Genomic DNA, 22,676 nt, shown 5'->3' with positions numbered 1-22,676 from the left:
TAGAGCAGAGTCGCCCTCTCTCTTTTTATGGCTCCTGGAGGTGATGTGATTTTCTCATGAGTTCTGGGTTTAATGCTAGTTTATTTCCTCCTGTGTGAACTGGTTTCCATCCTGAAAGACTTGACTTCACTGCACAACAGCTCATTGTGTGAAGCAAGCGACAGAGGCAGCTGCTGACTCAAGAGAAGTGGGAGTCGGGGTCAGTGCAGTCAGGCGGGGGGGGCTTTGCTGCACCCCATCATCTCTGCCTCTCCTACCCACTGGACCACACCGCCCCCCCCACTTCCCAGGTAGGACTTGGGCAATGCCTTCATGTGGTCATGAGTGTCTGCACCGTGGGTTAGCTTTCTCTAGAAGGGGAGAGTTTGAGTTGGTGGTAGGGGGAGATAATAAAGGAAAAGAAGATGTGGGTTCTCATTCTCATGCTGCTGTTACCTGACAATCTTGAGGTCATCCTATAAGCTAGGAGCTGTGCATGTAGACTTGACATCTATGATCTCATTTAGCTTTTTAAAAAAAATCCAGTGAAGCCCCAGATGTGAAATATGAGGGTTAAGAGAAGCTTAGTCACTTGCCCAGAAATTATCCACTCACTGCGGGCCAAACCTGAACCCAAGCTCAGCTCTGTCTAATTCCACACTCTTTCCCTGATACGAAGTGCAGTGGTGCTGGGAGGTGGGAGATGCTTCAGGCCCTCCAAAACCTCTCTGGCAATGATTCTCAGGGTTACGAAAATACAGAGTCTCTCCTAGCACAGAGGTTATGGAGCTACCACTAATTATGCTCCTTTCTTCTGTTGGTCAACCTTACATCTCTGAGCCTCAGTTTCCTCATCTGTACACAGGCATAATCACAACCACAGCATCAGAATTATCTTGAGAATCTCATGATCCTCTGCAGGCATTTCTAACACTGATCGCTAGTATTTTTTGAGCTTTTACTACATGTTGTGCGTATATCACCTTAAGGAATTCTGCAATCCCCTCCCTATGAAATGCAGGAAATACTTCTATTATCCCAGATTTACAGATGAGGAAATAGACTCTGGTTGTGGTCACACACCACGTAAATGCTGATCCACGTTCCAGCCCAGGCCTGTCTGACTCCAGAGTCCAGGCTTGTAACTGCCACTGGCTCCATCTTTTAGGATCACAGAAATGAATGGATGCGGCAGCACTCTGCAGATGATAAATCATTCAGCAAATTTTTCCAAAGTAGATAATAACACAAACATTGGTGTGCACAGCTGTTTATAGCATATTGTATTGCTTATAATATCCAAATGTAGAAAGCAAGATAAATGTCCCCAAATCAGGGATCCTATTATATAAATGATGGCTTATCCACACAGTGGAGTAGGAGAGCATAGATATTCCTTGATCTGGGAAGATATCCTTAATATATCAGTAAAAGGAGACTACAGAGCACCACATGTGATAGAAGCCCACTTATGTTTTTGAAAAATATTTTCTATGTCCAAAAGGTCTGGAAAAATGCATAGGAAATCATTAAACAGGGAGAGGAGGGAGAGATGTGAGGTTAAAGGGATAATTTACTTGCTACGGTTTGTTGGACATCTTCACAGTAATCATGTATAGTAACAAAGAAAATAGAACTCTTGCCCAATTGGAACAAAATGAAAGTCAGTCTACACACCTAAGGAATCATATTACAGAGGACTGAGTGGATACCTATCGGGGACCACAGTGTGCTGCAGGCAGCCCTGTGTTCAGAGGCGAGGGTGCTTCCCCTCCTGAGAGCTCCCACCCTGTGCTAGCGTGGAGTCTCAGTGCTCACGTGCTGGAGGGCTGTTGTCAACGTTACCGAGCGGACAGAGAAGAACTACAAAGTCACGTGGGTTAACACTTTTGTAGAAGGCGCAACTATGAAATATTTTATTCCATTTATCAGATGCTTTTAACTTCCATTTCCTGGCAGGTGAAAAAAAAATCTACTTAAAGTAACCAGAAAAAAAAAAAAATGACAAAACCGTCACCTCCCACAGAAAAATCCCATTGTGCCTAGAGAGAAATGTTGCTTTTATTCAGATCCTGCAAGTTGCTCTGTGGGGCTTTTATTACAATACACTGAAATCTACAACCTACAGCCTAGAGTGGAAAAAATGAACCTCCCAAGGTCTATGAGTCCAACATCTTAATGCTGATGAATGGAGGCTGGTTGGAGCCATTTGTGAAGATGTACCTTGGAGACGCTCCACTTTTGGGTTTTGTTCTTCAAAACAGGAGGAATCTATGGGGACTGTGTAAGGAGAAATGGATGAGGAACACAACTAACATCTGCTGAATTCATACTACGTGCCAGGCAATGGGCTACGTGCTTTGTATTTATTATCTCACCGCATCTCGACCAAAACCCTGGGAATAAATATTACCCTATTTTAAGATGTAAAATAAGATCCATTCTAATCTAACTATTATTACCGTTCAGTATATACCGAGCACTTAATATATGCCAGATACTATTTATAAGTTCTTTACACGAATATCTCAGCTAATTCACAGAATAATCTTGTCAATCTACTACACTGGCTCTCCCCATGTTACAGATGCGAAAACTCAGAGGTTTATGGAACTTGTCCAAAGTCACAGAACTGTAGGTCATGGAACTGGATTTGAATCCACGTCCCCTTGGTTGCAAGGCTCCTGTGTTGTATACATGGCTATTGACAGCAATTTTGTATTGTCTGTAATAGCTAAATGTAACAAGGAAGATAAATATGCAAATGGCCTGCCAGAAATGGGCACCTTTAAGGTCTCCACTGTAGAAATGGGGTCTGTGAACTATTTATAATATTTTTTAAAAATTAACAGAAATTGTACACTCACTCGTTTTCAGTGTTATTACACTGGCTTAGGGCAATGTCAAAATTCCTTATGTGAATGAGAATAAGATAAACTCCAGATAGGAAGGCTGTTTAATTCTGCTGGTTTAGAAGATTCAGAAGGCGCTTATATATTACCCTTTTTTTTAATGAGTAAACAAATTATCTAATGTTTAATACATTTTGCTTGTTCAGGAGACAATGTATTTTATGCCTCCATCAGAATATGGTAAGGAGTGGTGGAAAAAACCCTGGTGGTGAAGATCTTTGTTCCTATTTATCCAGAAAGTCATTCAAATATGGTTCCATCCCTCCATGTCCTGATTACGCAGTGAGCCTCCTCCCTCCATTCCTGTGCTCCTCTCTCTCTCCCCTTCCGCTAGCAGTCTGGCATTTCTCTTCTGCTTCCTTCTGCTTTGTGCCTCTGCTTTGTCACCAGCCTTCACCCACCATCCTGGGATGGCTTTAGCCACAGGCAAAGAAGGTACCTATTCAGACCAGAATGATTCTCCCCCACCCCAAATGATTTCCCAAATATACCTCCAACTATTTGTTGATATTTGAGGTTCCATGAATAAAATGTCATTCTTTGACTGAAGGCTAATTCTCTCCTGTTAAAATGAGGCCCCGAATGAGAGCATTAGAATACTAGACCATAAGCCCCTCTGAGGTAAAAGTCATAACATATCCACTCCTACCTGACCCCGCTTCATGGTTGAACAAATAGATTGTGAATCACCTGTGAGATCCTTGAGGACAGAGATTAGGTCTGTGTCATTATTTTAGGTTCAACACCTAGCACAAATATCTGACACACAAGAAGTAATCACCACATTTTTATTAAGGGGATGTAGATTTCGTTTAATTAATTAATTAGAAAAGCAAATACGAGATGTCAGATAACTGTTGTAGAGAGTAAGGAGAGATTGTTAGATAAGGGGATGAAATCAGAATGTCAAATCTAGAAGCTTCTGGGCGTGGACTTCCTCAACTGTATGGGCCACACAGCTTTACCCTACACAAATGACTAAGGGGTTCTTAGACAAGCTGAGAGTGGAATCAAAATACATACACAATCTTCTAACCTCCTTCCCACAGTGAAAATGTCCCTAATCCTCCCGACAAAGAATATAGATACCAGACAGCTCATCTGGCGGTGACTGATCTAGTTTCCTCAGTAGGGTCTCCCCAAATCAAAACTCTACTGTCCTCTTTTTTTTAATGGACTCTCTGCCCCACAAATCCCTCCCAAATCAGGCAGGCACAAAACTGAGCTCAGAAACAGGTCTCATGAAACATCCCAGGATCCTGTGTCTCAGCCAGAATTCAGAGCCCTCGCTCACTGACAAGTCTTAAAGATCAATTAGGCCAGAAACGTTAGAAAAATTACCACCAACAGGAGGAGACTTTAAAATCTTACCCTTGAACCTCTGTTGCTTGGCCTGGAGGGGATGGAGGAAGTAGGCCAATCTTAAATGCAAGAGAACTGGCCGGAAAAGAGCAATAAGTCTGAGGAGTGAATGTGCATCCTCTGATCTCCATGTGCAGTTACACAGACATCGATGTTGCCTTTTCAGTTAAGAAAAACTCTCCCCGGAAACTCATCTCTAGAAGGAACGAGCAATACAAAACTTGTGCCGCTCTCCATGGTGCTGATAAAATCCTTCCTCCTAGAACAAAGGCATTTTCCTCATCTGGAGAAGGTGGAGTTCAATCTCTCTCCCCCTCCCTCTCTCTCTTTCTCTCTCTCTCCCCTCACTGACCCCCAGAGCATGTGCATGTGTCTGTTTTAATGTTCATAAAGCATGCGTGATTTTCTTCACTGTTCCCAAATTGTAATGATGATTTCAAATATTTTTAAAGTTCTATCACACAGCTAATATTTACTTTCATCCCCAGCCAACTCTTTTCAGAAAGTTTAGGTTGTGTGCTTCCTCCTCCCTCATTATCTCTCTCTGACCACTATATATCTGCAATAAATTTGAAAGAGGAAGAACTAGTTTATTCTTCTGATTTACTCCAAAATTTCCAATTTGATCTATGGTTTCTGGTGGCTTTCTGGAAAAGAAGGCGGCCATCTATTTCCTGGTCTCCATAATATACTCAGTGCCCTCCACTTTAATCCCTGGCTCTGATCCTTCCCTGACCAGCTGCAAGCAGGGAAGTCCTTCTTCTGAGTATTCAGTCCCTTTTTATTCTCAGCGAGCGAGAGTCTAGCATAATTCATTAGTATAACCAATTCATCTTGAACGAAATGCAAGTGTTTAGTCCTAGAAGTACATTGAGTTCCTTTCTGGTAAGTGTGTAGCATCTAGAAGTAATCTTCCACTCCCAATGCTCCTAGTTCTGGGGTGATTTTAATCTTCCCATAATCACAATGTCATCACGAGGCAGAGTTCACCTCACCTTAGCCTTGGACTGCAACCAGCTCCTTCAAGGGGTTGTCTTTTGTGTCTGGTGTAGTTTTGCTTCTCCCAGGTCCTAATCCAGCCACCCTTGGTCAGCTCATTCTTCCCACAGAGAAGAACCTGAATGCCTTTAAGAGCAAGTTTTTACCTGTGTCTGCGATGCCCTTCTACCCATGGCCACCTGCCAATCAGGTGACTCAGCAGTCAGAAAACCCAGCTCAATCATCACCTTTGGGAAGCCTTTTCTGACTCAATCACTCTAAACTCCCACTTCACCCCAGGCAGGATTAGTCGTTGTTCTTTTTGGGTGCCCACAAAACCTTACTCATACTTCCCAAAACTAAGGGACCACATATTTCAATTCTGAATGACCAAAGTGCGGTATCTCCTTGACACAGAGGAAGCTCAAAGTACATGAATAAATATATAAAATCAATGTGTCAGTGAATAGAAGGATGGTTGGACAGATGGATGGAAGGATGAATGGATAGATGAATGATATTGCCTAAATTTACATCTTATCAATTCAGAGTCTGATGCAAAATATCAGATGTGTTATCTATTCTCAAAGAACAAAGATGCTGACAGTTTCTTTCCTTCTTTTTCTTATATGAAGACACCATCTCCTCTCTTCTTTCACTTTTTACCCTATAACTAAGAGGATGTGGTGTTGTAGCTTGCCTTTCAGAATAGGTTTCAAGCAGATAAATATTTAGTCTTTTAGGGGTCGTTTAGAAGCTTGGAAGATTATAACTACTCCTCTCCAACCTTCCCTGAATCGTGCCATTCCTTGCCCCCAGATATAAAAACATCTCTTCTGTTCCCTAAAGTTTCTGTTTCTCTACTCACAGAAAAAAAAAAAAATACTCCCCTTTCCACGGAGGTTGCTTTCAAACTCTGCTTATGAGGTTTCTAGTGCCTCTCCATAAGGTTCTTTGAGGCACAGCTGCCTTGTTACCTACTCACAGCTACAGGGATGCTTGTCAAGCCAGAGGGGGAGATAAAAAATACCAGCTTTGCCTGCATTTTTACATTTCTGATCCCTCACAAAAATGTACAGGAAAAATTATAATGTCTAACAAAATCAACTATCCCTTTATCCATTCAGTATACTTCTAAATTACACAGAGTAGTTATTTAAAGTCATTATTTCTTGCACAAATATTACCAGGAACAAAAGTGACATAATATACCCATAATCCAGCCCTGAAACATGTCTAAATCCTTCTTCTGTGATGCCTTCAAGCTCTCATGCCTAAGAAATCCCTCTGCAGCTCGCAGACAATTTGTGTTCTGCTTTTTCCAGTTAACATGGCATAGCATTTTTATTAATATACTTGATGGCCAAGGGAAGTCTGTTTTTACTTACCCCTTGAGGAGGTGTAGGGGAAACGTTCAGATTTAGACAGATTGAATTCTGACTCTGCTGCTAATCTGCTGTTTGTTCATCAGTAACAGGGGCATGATAACAGCTTACTCACAAGATTATGGTAAGAGTTGATTTCTGTATATAAGGTCCTTGACAAAGCATCTGGCTTATAGCAAACATTCATTTATGGGTGACTCACAAATAACAGTAATACTTTGAAAACATTAATCTATCATGAATTAGAAAATAAAGTATGCATGAGTAATTAAGATAAGACACGAGACTGAATTCAAATAAATTCAACCTTTGGGCAAGATCCCCAGAACATTGAGAGTTTATATTTATTCACCTGAAATTAGAGATACTTAGGTGGAAAAGCTTGAAAATAACTGAAATCCATCATCACTCTTTCACAGATATACTTGAGTGACCTGCCTCAGATCACACAGACTGTCAGAACTAGAGCTGGATATAGAACTCACATGGTCTCAAAAACTGTTGCAGGTTCTGATATCAAACGTCACCTCCCTGTCACCACCACCTCAACCAATGCAGCATGGAAAGCAGACATCATTAATGAATTAATCAAATACTTTTTGAGGGATTAATTCAGGCCAAGAGGGAAGGAAAGAAGAGACACATATTGAGTATCAACATGGTAGCCATGGCTAACAAAATATGAAGCTGAGGCTCAGGGAGGACATACAGCTTCCCCAAGATCACACAGCTAGCTAGTGGTGAATCCACGGTCTATGTGTCTCCAAAGTTCATAATCTTTCAACTAGAATTTAACTCAATGAAAACCAACAGGTGTTTCTGACTGCACAGTCTGTACCAGATGCTATGTTAGGATATGGCAGTGAACAATACAGATGCAGTCCCTGCATCCATGAGGCTTAAAAGACACTTCAAAGGTGAGCAAAATGTGATGAGAGTCAGGTAAGGTGAAGTACCTACCACCTCTGTAAACTATTCATGTAATATGGACGCGTAAATATGAGCCTCTACCCTCTGTCCAGAGTTCAGTTACACTATAGGTTAAACGTGCTCAAACAGGCTGGCCTGGAAATTTGACCACCATTATTCTTCTGCATTATTTCTGTGGGAAAATGCATGCTGAATTCTAAACTGATATATAACAACTTTGGGAGCACAACAATACTCAAAGTTAGTACCTGCTTTTTATCTGAGGTTTTAATGCAACAGCAGCAAATTTACCTTTCTCATTAGGTTCTTCTGAGTATAAAAAATAAAATTAGTGTCAGCATGTATTTCTAGAAAGTAGACTCATTGAAGATAGGAGGATCAATCAAACCACAAAGATTAATTATTGAGTTCCTGCTCGGAATTGGGCACTATGCCCAGGCAATGTACAAATATAGAAAAAAAATATAAGATCGAATCAGCCCTATCCATGGAGAGTCTGTAAACCAGCTATAGGACACCCACATAAGAGCACTTGCAGTAAATGGTAGTCTATGTCAAAATTCTAGACGACTGGGGTAAATACATGTCTTTGAAATGGGCTGGGGGGTCAGAGATAAGGAGAATTAACCCAGGCTTCAAAATAGCTCTGATCTGGAAACAAATGCATTCAGAAAGAGCTCATGGTGGCAGTAGGAGGAGTGCTAACCATGGAGGAAGGTGCAGGGCAAGTGTGCCCCCCAAAATGAATAGACCACGGACTGGAGCTAGGAGTACTGGGAAATAGGTCTCAGAGGTAGTTGTAAATGAGGGAGCATTTTGTCTTAATCACCTTTGCCCCCTGCCCCCATGCCTAGAACGGTGCCTGACAAACAGTAGGCGCTCAGTTAATGTTTAGTGAGGTGAAAAGACGTCACCTTCATAGAAAAGAGAAATAACAAAAAAAGTGCTAGTCCTGCTTCAACATATTGAAGTCCTATTGACAGTCCATATTGACAGTCCAATATGACAATAACAAACATAACACTGCACACAATTAAGTGCTAAATTCTATGATAAGTCAGAAGTTGTCAGCATGCAGGAGGGAAAGTGACTAAGGTAGGGCAAAAAGAATCGGGGATGATTTCTTTTTTTTTTGGCGGTATGTGGGCCTCTCCCTGTTGGGGCCTCTCGCATCGTGGAGCACAGGCTCCGGACGCGCAGGCTCAACGGCCATGGCTCACGGGCCCAGTCGCTCCGCGGCATGCGGGATCCTCCCGGACCGGGGCACGAACCCGCGTCCCCTGCATCGGCAGGCGGACTCTCAACCACTGCGCCGCCAGGGAAGCCCGGGGATGATTTCTTAATGCGAGGGGACTTGGGTTGGGTCTATCAGGAAGGGCAAGGTTTGGCTTTCAGGAGTCACAGCTGAGATACTTACAAGGCTGAGACAGAAACAAATGCATGGGAACAGACACTTAGGAAACAATAGGAAGTGGTGGGATTGTGGTTTTTAGTAAATAATTTGGCAAGCCAATCAAAACACATCTGTGGGCTAGATTCAGGCTGTGAACCACCAACTGGAGGCCCTCAGGACAAGAAGAAGGAAGAAAAAAAATGCTTTTCAGATGGAGGAAACAGGTAAATGACAGAGAGAGCAAGGAGCAGGAAGGCTTAGTGGGAGAGGAAGAGGGGTCTCCCCAGAACCCAGAGTGCCACTGAAAGCAGTAGGAAATGTGGCTGCAGAGAAAAGCTAAGTTGAGTTTGTATTCCAGGTAAAGGAAAAGATAATAAATTAAGAGTGAAAGACAACTTCAGCATGCTATGTTGCTTGGAGAAATTGTGCTGGAATTAAACGTTGTCTTTTCTAACCTTGGCTGCTAAATCAACTGTGTTTACCTCTAAGACTAATATCATCTAAAATCGCCCTGACAAAATGTCCATTCTAGAACTCTTGGGTGGTTTTCTGGAAACGTCCCTAGTGTAGTCATGGTTGCTGCCCCCAGATTGCCTATGACAGCTGGGGCTCTGTAGACAGAGCTGTGGATCAAAAGCATCTTCAAAAACAGAGCACTTGTTTCCTCACTTAACACATTTCACTTAAGGATTTACATTTATACCAGTTGAGCAAATCAAAGTTATAGTTCCCTCAGTAACTGTAACCTGGACCAAATATAGCTATATTTTTCTGCTGCTGAGCGGGCTTTTAACTCATGCCTCCCAACTGTGAACAGGAGATTTAATTCAAACATTACGCAAGAAATGTTTTTTTGGAAAACAAGTGGCTGGTCCAGTGAAGGTTTAGTGTAAATGATTGTTCCTTTCAATTTGTGTTTTTATGCAAGGGTTCCCTACAGACACTGATCTTCACAGCATACTCCACAGTCTTGTGAACAGGGGTGAATGGAAAGGTACCTTCTCCACTCTTGCAAGCTGCCAGCTTGCCCATTCATGGGTCAGAGTCTAGCTTTGCCATCGCAGGCTGCTGGTGTTGACTGAAGCCTCCATACAGAGCCAGGACTGAGGTGAGAGGGTAAGGTGATCAAGGCACTTGCCCAGGAGGCAAAATTTCAGGAGTGTCAAGAAACTCATTAGTCAAAACAAATAAAATTTAATGCTACATTTTTAAAAAATATATAAATGCAAAAAATGTATGACAAACAAAATCTTAAAATACTGATTTTTAAAAATATTGCACTGAAATATTCTTTTTCTTGATTACTGAATTTCTGGTGCCCACTTATACTTTGCCTCCACCCCCAGGCAAGTGCCTCACTTGCCTGACCCTCGTCCTGGCCCTGGGAAGCCGTCGGGAGGGAGTGCAGAGAGGACGTAGTGGATTTGGCTGCGGGCAAACTCTTTTAAACTTTGGTCATAGCCAATAGAGGAATACTGAAGAAGACCTTCAGAAGTATTTCTAGTTGGTGCTGATGGAGCAGAAGGTGTTGGATTATTCATTTTATTGGGAGGAGTTCTCGTCAACCATCAACAAAAACTGTCTTCTAATTTTCCAGGTGACTCCCCTGAGAAGAAACGACCCAAAGACCATCCAGTAAGTTATGCCAAACCACCCACTTACCAAGCCTGCCAAACAAAGATCAGGCGACATTCATGTCCCAAACGCTGGCCTAGCAATTACCGCATGAACAGGCTTGTCAAATAGCCCAAGTGAATGCTGTAGCCTGCGAGGTCCTCGAGACCAGGAGAGGTTGCAATACTCCACGTTCCCGGTCCCCAGAGCCTAGTTCTGGGTTAGTGCACGCTGATGTCGGCTTAGTCAAGTAATTACACAATTGCTCATTTAGTCGGAGGTTCCAATCACCTCCAGACAGATTGAGGCAGTTAACAGAGTGGAATCCTCTACTAAGGCTAGTGATTTGTCTGTGGGTTTTGTTGTTTTGACTGAAAAAGCAGAGAAAACTCCTTATCTATCAGCAGCCCTTCACACTGGATCAGGTGTACTTTGGGGAACTGCTCATCCTCAAAATGCATTCTTTGGAAGTGAGCAATCATTCCTGAAATACTTCAAAAATAAGCTTAATTAAAAATAAAAAAGTTAGACCTACAGAAAAGTTGCAAAAACAGTACCGAAAATTCCTATGCATCCTTCCTCCAGCTTCCCTTAGTGTTAACATCCTAATGTGAGCATAATCAGAGCACAACTATCAAAGCAGGACATTTGTTAACTAAATGGCAGACCTTATTCTAATTTTGCCAATTTTCCTTCTCACGCCATTTTCTGCTTCATGACCTAATTCAGAATCCCAGTTTGAATTTAGTTGCCATGTTTCCTAAGTCCCCACCAATCTGTGACAGTGCCTCGGTATTTCCTCATCTTTCATGACCTCAAGTTTTTAAGAGTACTCATCTGTTATTTTGTAGAATATCCCTCAGTTGGGGATCGTTTAATGTCTTCTCATTATTAGACTGAGGTTGTGTATTTTTGGCAGGATTCCCCAAAAAGAACGGTGTCGTGTCCTTCTCAGTACCTTTCTCAGGAGGCACATGATGCTGATGTGTGCCCTTCCTGGTGATGCTCCCTTTCATCACTTGGTTAAGGTGGTGTCTGTCAGGTTTCTCCACTGTAAAGTTACTATCTTTCTTTGTGTCATTGATAAGTGGATACTTTGGGAGGATGCTTTGAGACTATGCAGATATCCTGTTTCTCATCATACTTTTGCCCATCACGTTCAGTATCCATTGGTGGTTCTTCCTGTAACAATAACTGAGGTGTTTGCCTAATTGAAAATGATGAGCTTTTTATCATCTTTAAACCCTATGTAAGGCCCAAAGGCCCAAAGCTACTGAGGTGAAAGATAATAATCTCCCTGTCAAATGTGACTTTCCCACAGCTGTATGGATCAGACATCTAGTTTAGGCACAGCACATCCATGGCACCAGAGTCATCATCCCCAACCTTCACTTATGCAGGAATCTGGGCTCTCGTTCTCACTGGCCCACATGAGTCTTCAAAATTCTCCACGCTACTAAGAAAGAAGCCATTGCCAATCAGTAAGAATTGTCATGGGAAATGAAACACATTGCTTTATCTCTGCTCTAGGTTGGGGGTTTAGTTTGTCTTTAAATTGCTACATCCCTGGAGCATCTTCTCATTGCCCAGTCTCATGAGAACCTTTAGAAGCAGCAGATCCAGGGTCACTGGGGAGAACGGAAGTGCACAGGCAGCTCCCCTGTGCCTGTGGGTTTTTCTCATTTGGGGCAATTCCTTTGAGTCCCAGACAGTGGTGTGCTGGTAAATGTTTATCAACTGTCTCTCCAGGAAGGGAAAAAAATACAAGTCTGGATATTAAGTGTTTGTCAATTTTCTGGTAAGAGTACTTCCTTCATGGTTGATTTCAAGCTACCACTGTGACATCACTGAGCACAACTGGGAAGAAACGGGCTGCAGCAGAGCATTAAATATTAATATCTATAATATTAAATATCTGTATGTATTTCTACCATACAGACACAACAATGTAAATAACCTCAAGCACACAGATAAGAATAAAATATGGTAAGATAATTAGGAAGTGGTACTTTTGAGTATGTATTTATTACCTTTGATTTCAATATAGTTTATTAGTTATAGATATCTATATAAAATTTTAATAATGGCTGTTACCTAACAAATAACTCACAAAATTCCTAAACATTTAAAACTTGGTTCTCATGAGCTGGGATGAGCCAGCTCCAGCACACCACCCCATTATACAGCGGTTATCCTGAGCCCCCGAGTACCGGAATAACCCAAAGAGCCCCTGAAACAGCAGGATGACACTTTCCTCCAGTCCGTCCAGGAAACCTTACGAGGTCCAGATGCCCTGCAGGCGATGGCACTGCTCCAGCAGTGGTATCTGCTGCTTCCCGGCAAGCCTCCCATGACGCCTCCAAAGCATCTGGCTGCCGCCAGGGCTAACGGGGTACCAAGTCCTCCCCAGGCTCAGAACCTGTCTGCCATTCTTCCAGGAGACCACTTGGCCCTTAACTGTTCTTAAAAGAATTACAGGGATGTTTCAGAAGCCGCCTGGAACAGTGGAAGGAGCATAGGAGGGAAGGGGAATAGTGAAGGAAGAGGCAAAACCACATGTATCGGGTACAGATTATATGCCAAATACAGGGCTGCATGCTTTCACAGATGTTCTTGTTTACTGTAATCCTGACACACCCAGAGAAAGAACAACCACCTTTTTCCAAGAGATTATATGACTTCCCAAGGTTCCCCAGCTAATAAGAAGCAGAGCTAGGACGCACCCCAGCTCTGCTCAGCCCTATAGCTCTAGCATGTAGTGTAGTACACATGGTGCTTTTTACGTTATTTGTGGGATGGATACATGAATGTAGCCTAACTCCAAAGCTTGTGCTCTTACCTCCACCGGGGAAATAATGCTGGTAAAGAGCTCTTACATGGCAGAGCATAAATGAAGTAATGGAAGGTACTGTGGTGTGTGAAAGGCTGGCTTCAGAGTGAGATGAGGTGATTCCCTGTAGGCTCAGCCTTTTACTGATTCTCTGACCTTAGTTAGGAATGTCACCAAGTCTCTCTCTGAGGCTCGGCTTCCTCACCAGTAAAATGGGGCTAATAAAGCTAATCTTGCCATGTGGTGGCCAGAAACAAACAACTGTGATGTATGAGAAAGCGCTCTGCAGGCTAAAAGGTGCCAGGAGAGAAAGTATCCTGTATGTCACCGTCCATGACATCGTAATGTCATTCCATTGGCCTAGGAAGGGCACATCGAACACCACGGTTGCAGAGGAAGAGCAACGGGTAAAAGAAATGGCCCTGAACACAGCAGAAGGTACAGCATTCTCATCTATTTCAACTTTAAGTTTAGGACTTACTTGGCTGTCCTCTGTTTGGAATGCACCACAGACAAAAGAATTTCAGCGAGCCTTGTCTCCCTACCTTTTATATAATATACAAGGGAGCAGATAGGTTAGAAGAAAACCCTGCTGTTTTTGCAGTGTGGTATTGATCCTGGAAACTAAATGATAATGCAAAGAGGCAGCATCAGCCTCTCTTCAAGCCTGCATCATGCAGGCTGCCTGGGATTCTCAGAGAGCCTAGAATTTCAGAGGAAGACACCCAAGCACAGACTGGCAGGGTCTGCTTCTATCACACACGGTTAGGTCAGGGGTGGCGCTAGACGGAGAACACCCTCTAAGCAGACTACTCCCTATGCACGCCTCAGTCCCTTCCCCACCCATGGGGACCCTAACAGAACTGAAGACGCTAATGGCCTTCTGCAGTCAATGTCTACTCCTCTGTAAGGAAGAGACATGAGGGTGAGTGTATGTGTTTGTGTGTTTTAAAATACATGCACCCAAACTCACACATGTGTATTCAACACAGTAGGCAAATCGCCCATAGCAGGTAAGCGAAGTAGGGGAATGGAAGCAGGAGACAGGGATAAAGGTAAGAAACACACACACACACACACACACACGAAACAAGAGAGGGCCTTGCACAGACCAATGAGGATAAAGTGTCATAAACTGAGTGTGATTAATTCAACCCCTGCACCTGACACCCAAGGAAGACAAAAAGCGTTGGGAGCATACCCTCCTAGCACTCAGAGTGGAAGACCCAAGGGAGAAATCAGTCTCTGCCATTGATTGGGACGAGTCCTATTCATTCACTTATCCGTTCTTTCAACAGATAGGCATTGTGCGGGATGGGCAATGGGGAAGGGGAGCGCGGCAGGGCAGGGCAGTCTAGGGTAGGGCACTCCCAATTACACAGGCAGATGGGTCCACAGAGGATGATAACCCAGGTGCTATGACAGAGCAGGCATAAGCTCTATGGGCCACAGGAGAGGGGTATGGAGGAGGGTTAGAGAAAGCTTCCTGGGGAGAGTGACATTTCATCTGACTTCTGAATATTTAGCAAGGCAAAGAGAGGAGGTGATGCATTCCGACAAGAGCAAACAGCACACACAGCAGCCCAGAAGAGAGAGAGTGTGGCCCCTGAGGGATTGAAAGAATTTTAATGGAGCAGGAGTTGGAGAGTAAAAGTGGAATTGGCAAGAGGGAAGGCTGAAAGTGTAAGCTCTGTGAAGCTGGGGGAGGGAGGCTTGCTCTCTGAGCTTCTGTGCGCAAAGCCTGGCATGGGACACACACAGGAAAGTGTAACACAAAGCAGTTAGTGCTGTGATATCAGTCTGAACACATAGTTACGAACACAGAGAAGGAAGCCCTTAAACCTGCCTTGAGGTTGGCAGGTGCGGGAGGGGTGTGTGTGGAGAGGACACAGAAGTGAGATTTCAGAAAGGAACTATTACCTGAGCTGAACCTAAAAGGAGTTTAAGATTTTACTTGCATAAAAAGAACAGGAACTGGAAAGGAAATTTCAAGCAAGAGAAAAAGCATGAGCAAAAGCCCTCTCTATCAGCGTCTAAGCTGATGAATAAAAACACCAGAAACCCCAAACTAATTATGACTAACAGAGGGCCTCGGCAAAACCCCTCAGGTCTAGTCAATGGGCTCAGAGGTTTATTTTTTAAGCTGATTCTGTGTATTCTCTGCCTTCATGATGCAGATACAACCAACACCAACTTCTCTTCAGAGCCAGGAGTCACCTTTACCCACTCTGATTGCTAAGCAGGGTTCAACATGACGACTCTCCCGTCTGTGTCAGAGGAATGAAACACAGAAACAAAAAGCCTGCTTCAAGAGGGGGGGAAAGCCAACTCTCTCCAGGTCTGGCGCAAAATTAAATTTTATGAGTTACTTGGCAGCCAGCAAGGCACAGAACAAAGCCAGTGTGAAACCACCTTTCAAAGTAACCTAAGTTGACAATTAAACTTGCTCTCGGTGAGGGGGAGAAAAGGAGTTAATACAGGCAGAAGGCCTTTCATCCTACACCTGAGCCTGTCCCTTTCCTATGTTAAGTGCAACAGCAAGCAAGCTGAGTGAGGGGATTTAACAGTATCATTACAAAAATATCAACATCCAGGCTTAGGTGGACATCCCTCCCTGAGTCATATGCCACCCAGGGTTACCATGAATACGGTAATAACAGGAAAACATAGCTTCCACATGCCAGGCCTGCTGTGCTGGGCTGTAATTACCCAAACGATGACAATCTATTGAAGACAAACATTCTTTCCCAACCCCCAAACACACAATGCCCCCCAGAAGGAAGCTTGGCATACTGCACTGTAATTGCTAAATTTCTACAACGTGGTTCTGCCCTTGGGCAATGGTTCAGGTAGGTATAGTCCATTCTTGGGCTGGAGAGATCAACTATCCCATGGTGCCAAGAAAAAGTCAGTAAAAAAATAGATGGCTATGTTGTTATCAACAGAGAGGCTCCAAACAACCAGAAGAAAAATCCAGGAATTTACCCTGGGAGCCTTTTGAATTTTTCTCCGAAATTTCCAATTTTGAAGAGTTAGTGCCTGAAGAAACCAACAGCACACCTGATGGTTTGGATTTTCAAAGTCAGATCTTTGTACAGGCGATGTCCCCACCACTGCATAAAAATGAATTGATGAGTACAAATGAATGTGTTTGAAGACTCTGCCGTTTTATGGTTTATTAAATGCCACATTGGAAGATGCAAAGTTTTATAGACTGGAAAGGGCCCTTCAATTAAGAAGGTAAAGAACTGAGGATGAGCCCAACTGTTCTTCCATTTCCAGTGAATACTAAAGATAAAAAAAAATTAGGTCACATTAGAGTAGTGGTTCTTAAAGTGTATCCCTGGACCAGCAGTATCCACATCATCTGGGCACTTGTTAGAAAAATAAATGATCAGGGGACTTCCCTGGTGGTCCCGAGGGTAAGACTCTGTGCTCCCAATACAGGGGGCCCGGGTTAGATCTCTAGTTGGGGAACTAGATCCCACACGCATGCCGCAACTAAGAGTCCTCATGCCACAACTAAGAGGCCCACATGCTGCAACAAATATCCCACGTGCCGCAGATAAGACCCGGTGTAGCCTAAATAAATAAATATTTTTTAAAATGTAAATACATAAATAAATAAATGATCAGGCCCCATCCTCCAAACCTAATGATCGGAAACCTGTTTTAACAGCTCCTCCAGGTCACTGGGATGTACTATCATGTTTAAGACCTTTTGCACTAGAACTGTGGTCCTCCACCCTGACTGCCTATTATCATCACCTGGTGAACATGTTATTGCGATGCCCTGGCCAACCCCAGGCAACTAAATCACAACCACTAGGACTGGAACTTAGCAACAGCTACTTTTAAAAAGGCTCCTTGGGTGATGTAATGTGTAGGCAGAGTTGACAGTTGCCATATACTAGAATAAGAGAGATTTAGATTAGACACTTTGCAACTTCTGATTTCTGGTTTAACTCAAAGTTATAGTGGTTGCTGAATGAATCTTCTTCGCGAAAGAAAAAGCTTTTGAGAAGAGGAGAGATTTCCATCTTCATGAGCTGGAGAAGTTAGATGTGAAGCTCACACACTGTACCAACATTGTACCAAACCCAACGGTAATAACAGTATTTAACAACTCATCAGCAAAGACAGTTGCTCATCCTGGGAAAGAGGCGGGCTAGTCCCCACGTTCAGAAGTCACTATAAAAGCAGTGCACTCGGAGGCAGTGAGGAGTGACACCGCACCACCCACACGCCTCATGTCCAGCTGCCACAAACCACCAAGGGGAGCTCAGAGCCTTGGCTTCTTGGCTTTGAAGTCCCAAGTATTCAGGGTGTGTGAGAGAGCAGCCTCTTCTCACCAGTGTCTGGTGTCACCCAATGTGCAAAGTGATGACAACCTGCCAGCATAGAATTCTAGGGGGCCACTCCCATGGGACAGGCAGAGCCTAGCATCGCTGCTTAACAAATAAACTGTGTACTGGGGCCATCCCTCTACCCAAATTAGGAAATTGGCAGAACACATTATAAGTCTGTTCCTCAAACCAGGGTCCACTAGTGTAGTCCCAAGCATCTAGGATTTTTTTCCCCATGAAAACGGACGTGAACACTACTAAAATGTAAGAAACACTAAATTCTTTTCAACAAGAAGAGGCAACATTCTTTGGGAAGTTTCTGGAGAAATAATAGGCCAACCATCATGTTTTTACACTGTGAGAGTAAGATCAAACATTCCCTTAAATTTTTTTTAAAGATAGAATAACAAAGAGTGGAACCAGTTCAATAGCTGGCTAGTGAACATGCTTATGAAAATAACACCATCACCATGACATTCTCACAGAGTGAATTTTAGATATCCAAGCTTTGGGGCATTATACTCCCTCTCCCCCAAAAAAGGATGAGGATAGGAAAAAATGAGAGGGAAAAGACCATGCTTTTATATCCCCAGTGCCTACGATTATGCAGACTTTGGAGTTGGACCAACCTGGGTTTCGATTTTCACCCTACAATTTATTTGCTGTTTGGCCTTGAACTTTTAAGTCTGTGAATTTCAGGTTTTCATCTATAAAATGGGAATGGTAATCCTTAGCAGTGATCAGGGTGAGCAGAAAGAAGGCTTGGATTGCATTTAACACAATGTCTAGAAAACAGCAAATTAAGTAGCAGTTGTGATCATTAACTATTCACTCTTGAACACCCAGCTGAAGCTTCACTTCTCTTGTGAAGGCTTCCTTGACAAAAATGCTTACACACACACACACACACACACACACACACAGTCTTTTTGTAGTTCCAGTACCCCTAGTATGCATCTAGATTTTAGTCATTATATTATATTGCAATTGCTTATTTATATGTTTATAAGTATTTTCTTAAGAAAAAATACATGCCTTTGTGTACCCAATGCCTGGCACATACTTGGTACATCATATGTACAAATGAATGAATGAATGAACAAATGAAGCTAGCTATGTATCTCACTTACCTAGAAATGAGATAAGAAAAAATTAGGATGGTAAGAGTGGAAAGGACAAGACAGGAGAGAGACATACAGGGAAACTGATAATAATGGTTGACTGTGGGATATGAGCAGGAAAAAAAATATTGTTTTGCAGAGTTTTCTAATACAGTCAATCATAGACACCGTTCATCCAGAAAGCCCTTCTCTGAGGATTTTCTAGGGAGGAGAGGGGATGGAGAGAATGGTCACACAAATACTTAGATTTATTGGTTGTTTGGGTCTACCCAGTCCTCTGAAACCAGCCCACATAAGGACAGATATTCCTGGACATTATTCAAGGACAAGGTAAGGCTGCAAAAGGAACCTGAGTCAAATCAAGAACGTTTATCTCTGTCTTCCAAGTCTCAAGAATTGTAGTCCTGTGTTTAATCACTGCCTCTCAGTCTTTACCATTATCACCACTCCGTCTCCCTCATTATCTTCTGCAGACTCTGCCCTTTGGAAGCCCTCTACTTACTCCCACTGAGACTTTCCTTTTGGTCTCATTCCTACCTAATCTCTGAATGATGTTGACCAATATTACGTTGGCTTCACTGCCACAGCCATCTCTCTATCATCACTTAATGCCTCAACCTATCTCAAGGGTCTAGGCATGAGCAATCTGCTCATCCAGAAAGAGTCTTAACCGTTTCACCACTGCAGGAGGTAACTGGAGAAACAAAACCAAGGAAAATCAGCCAAGAAAGCAGGTAAGTGGGGTCTTCTTGGCTATGTAGACATAGAAAAACTTTCCTACCCTCATCCCTGCAAACCAGGGCTTTAGTAAATGGACAGGCAATCCAAAAAGTCTGCAGTATGTCCATACCTACACCCTGAGAAAGCCTGTCCAACAAGAAATATGGTGACAAAATGCTACATGCTTAACTCTAGTCCCCAAGCTGTCTTTCACAGCCAGGGAATTAGTCACTGGAAAAGTAGGCCCATTGAGAAAGTCATTGACTTTTGATCTTTAGACTTCGAATGCTATTCATCAGCATCAATATTTTAGAACTTAACTCAGCCCTAGTCTGAGTCCAGGACGTCTACAACATCACGATGACTCACCGCATCCTGACAGCTGAGGACCTCCAAAATGCTGTTGAGTAACTCGACACAGTACTTCTTCTCCTGGACCTGGTGCTGCATCTCATCCTTCTGCTCCAGCAGCTCCTTCAGTTCCTTGGTGATGACAGGAAGCAAGATGTCCCGGCATTCTGGAATGAAGGCAGTTCAGAGGCATCTGAGCTTCCTCGTTTTTTAGCTTCTTTTCTTTATTTTTTAGATAACATTTCATTAAATAAATAATTCATGAATATCTTCTTCTTGTAAAAAATGCAAATATTAGAAATTAGGTTAAGGGACTTCCCTGGTGGCGCAGTGGTTAAGAGTCCACCTGCCAATGCAGGGGACACGGGTTCAAGCCCTGGGCCGGGAAGATCCCACATGCCGCAGAGCAACTAAGCCCGTGCACCACAACGACTGAGCCCGCGCTCTAGAGCCCGTGAGCCACAACTACTGAGCCCATGTGCCACAACTGCTGAGGTCCGCACGCCTAGAGCCCGCGCTCTAGAGCCCGTGAGCCACAACTACTGAGCCCATGTGCCACAACTGCTGAGGCCCGCACGCCTAGAGCCCGTGCTCCGCAACAAGAGAAGCCACCGCAATGAGAAGCCCGCGAACCACAACCAAGAGTAGCCCCCACTTGCCACAACTAGAGAAAGCCCACGCACAGCAACAAAGACCCAGTGCAGCCAAAAATAAATAAGTTTTTTTAAAAATTAGGGTAAGATTTCCTTAGAACATTATTCACAGTTCTGGCCCCTCCCACAACCCCTACTCCCTAGAGGCAACCAACCAGTTATTCTATTCTGTATAGATGTATGTGTATGTGCATATAAAAATGTATGTATGTGTGTTTGTATACCAGTATAAAATATGTAGTATCATTTTGATTTGGCTTTTCATTTAAGTAAAACATATCGCACTGTGATGATCATCTTTCAAGATCTTCTTATATGTTTTACATATGTACGTTATCAGTACAAGAACATTTAGTGTCATTTTGGTTTTGTTGCCTTTTTATAAAAGGGGACTATACTGCACATATTGTTCTGTACCTTGATTGTTTTCATTCACCGATATTTTTTGGAGCACCTTCTATGTTATTACATAGAAGGATCAATGTTAATTATTTATAGCTGTTTTATAGTATTCTCTATTATGGACATGTTTGTTCATTTAGTCATACCCCTATTGATGGACATTTTTCACTGGCATAAACAGTACAAAAATGAACAACTTTTCACTTGCACCCTTATACACCATGACTTTCATTTTAAATAAATTAAAACCTTTGCAAAGATGGGTAACTCTCTTGGCTTTGCTGTCTCAGGAAATACCCGGAAGTTTCTGAAATCCTACACAGCATTCTTTCTATATTTCTATTAAAAATGGCAAACCTTGAGAGATCAAAAACATCCCCCCAAATTTCAAGCCATCCCTACCTAGATGCTTCTACAGCTGACATGTGAATCATATATGCCAATTTTATTTTAATTCAATACAACAAGTAGGTGCTGAACATCTTTGATGTGGAAGGCACTGTATTTCTGGAAGTACAGAGATAATATATGGTTCTCACCCAGTATATATTTAAAATACGACAGAGGTGATCAGCAACAGAACAAAGGGCAACGGCAGAAGACAGAATAAGATACCAGTGGGAAGAATCAGACATCAGCTCTTGTTCTGTCAGCCTAGCATCTATACCTGCTCTGGCACAGCACCCTGGTTTCACCCTGGTGAGCCACCCTGCTATGGGATATAAACCTAGGGATACTGTCATAAGGCTCCCTGCCCTCCTCTGGACCAGGGTTGGGTACCTGACCCTAATTAGGATAACCTCTTGATCTGCACCTTAAGGGAACTTTAGTAACAGTTACTGCTGACATTGCTAACATATTGAGCGCTTACAATGTGCCAGGCACTGTTTGAAGTTTCTTGCATGAACTACTTCAATCTTCCCAATGAGTCTAGGAGGTAGATACTGTTATTTCTCCCGTTTTGCTGATGAGGAAACAAAGGGACATGCCCAAGTGTACAGAGCTAGTAAGTGGTGGATCCAGTCTGACTGCAGAGCCTGTGCTCATCATCACTAGACAAAGGGTAGTATCTTTCCTGGAGATCATCTGTCTGCACAGAAGTGCCCTGGGGAGGCTCGCTGCTTCCTCTCTCAGGGCTATTCTGAATCTCCCCTCTCTGAAGACTGGTTCCCCAGCTTTTCCTCTGATTCTTAAACTGCTCCCTATCATCCAAATACATTTATTTTCGGTTAAATTTATCAGACTAGGTGTATGTCACTCACAACCAAAGAATTCAGACTTGTAGAGTCATAAAATACCATGAGGGCTTCAGAAGAGAGAAATGATCTATGGTTGGAAGGTTCATAGAAGACTTTATAGGCTCTGATAGAATTGCGTCCCTTGTCTCAGAGCACTAATGTCAGTTTGTAATTAAATTCTAATTAGTATAATTAATGTCCATTCATCCAACCAAAGTGTAAGCTTCATGACAGCCAGACTAAATCTCAGATGCCCAACACAGTACCTGGATCATGGTAGCTACTCAGTAAATCTTGATGGAGTGAATGGAAGAGGTATCATTTGAGATGGTCACTGATGAGTAAATAATATTGCCATCAGGAGAGTGGGGATTTAGAGAACAGAGAGTGATTTAGAGTTCATGGACCAAGATGTAGCAACGTATACAATGGTGGAATATTACTCAGCCATAAAAAAAGAAT

At 42.9% G+C, this 22,676-nt stretch overlaps 1 protein-coding gene across 9 annotated transcripts in view; it reads right to left on the bottom strand.

The window, feature by feature from the left end:
- The window catches only part of DOCK2 (dedicator of cytokinesis 2), a 416,438-nt gene that overhangs the window by 236,623 nt on the left and 157,139 nt on the right, over positions 1-22,676 (bottom strand). For all 9 annotated transcript variants that reach the window (XM_079918428.1, XM_079918432.1, XM_079918434.1 and 6 more), the window contains one exon: positions 19,940-20,088. In XM_079918428.1, coding sequence (XP_079774554.1) covers positions 19,940-20,088 — 149 coding nt within the window. The remainder of the gene's footprint in view (positions 1-19,939; positions 20,089-22,676) is intronic.

This window comes from Stenella coeruleoalba (assembly GCF_951394435.1).
Source record: "Stenella coeruleoalba genome assembly, chromosome: 3".
NCBI classification, from domain to species: Eukaryota; Metazoa; Chordata; class Mammalia; order Artiodactyla; family Delphinidae; genus Stenella; species Stenella coeruleoalba.
The sequence above is the reverse complement of the archived record's forward strand: the minus strand, read 5'-3'. Positions and strand labels throughout refer to the sequence as shown.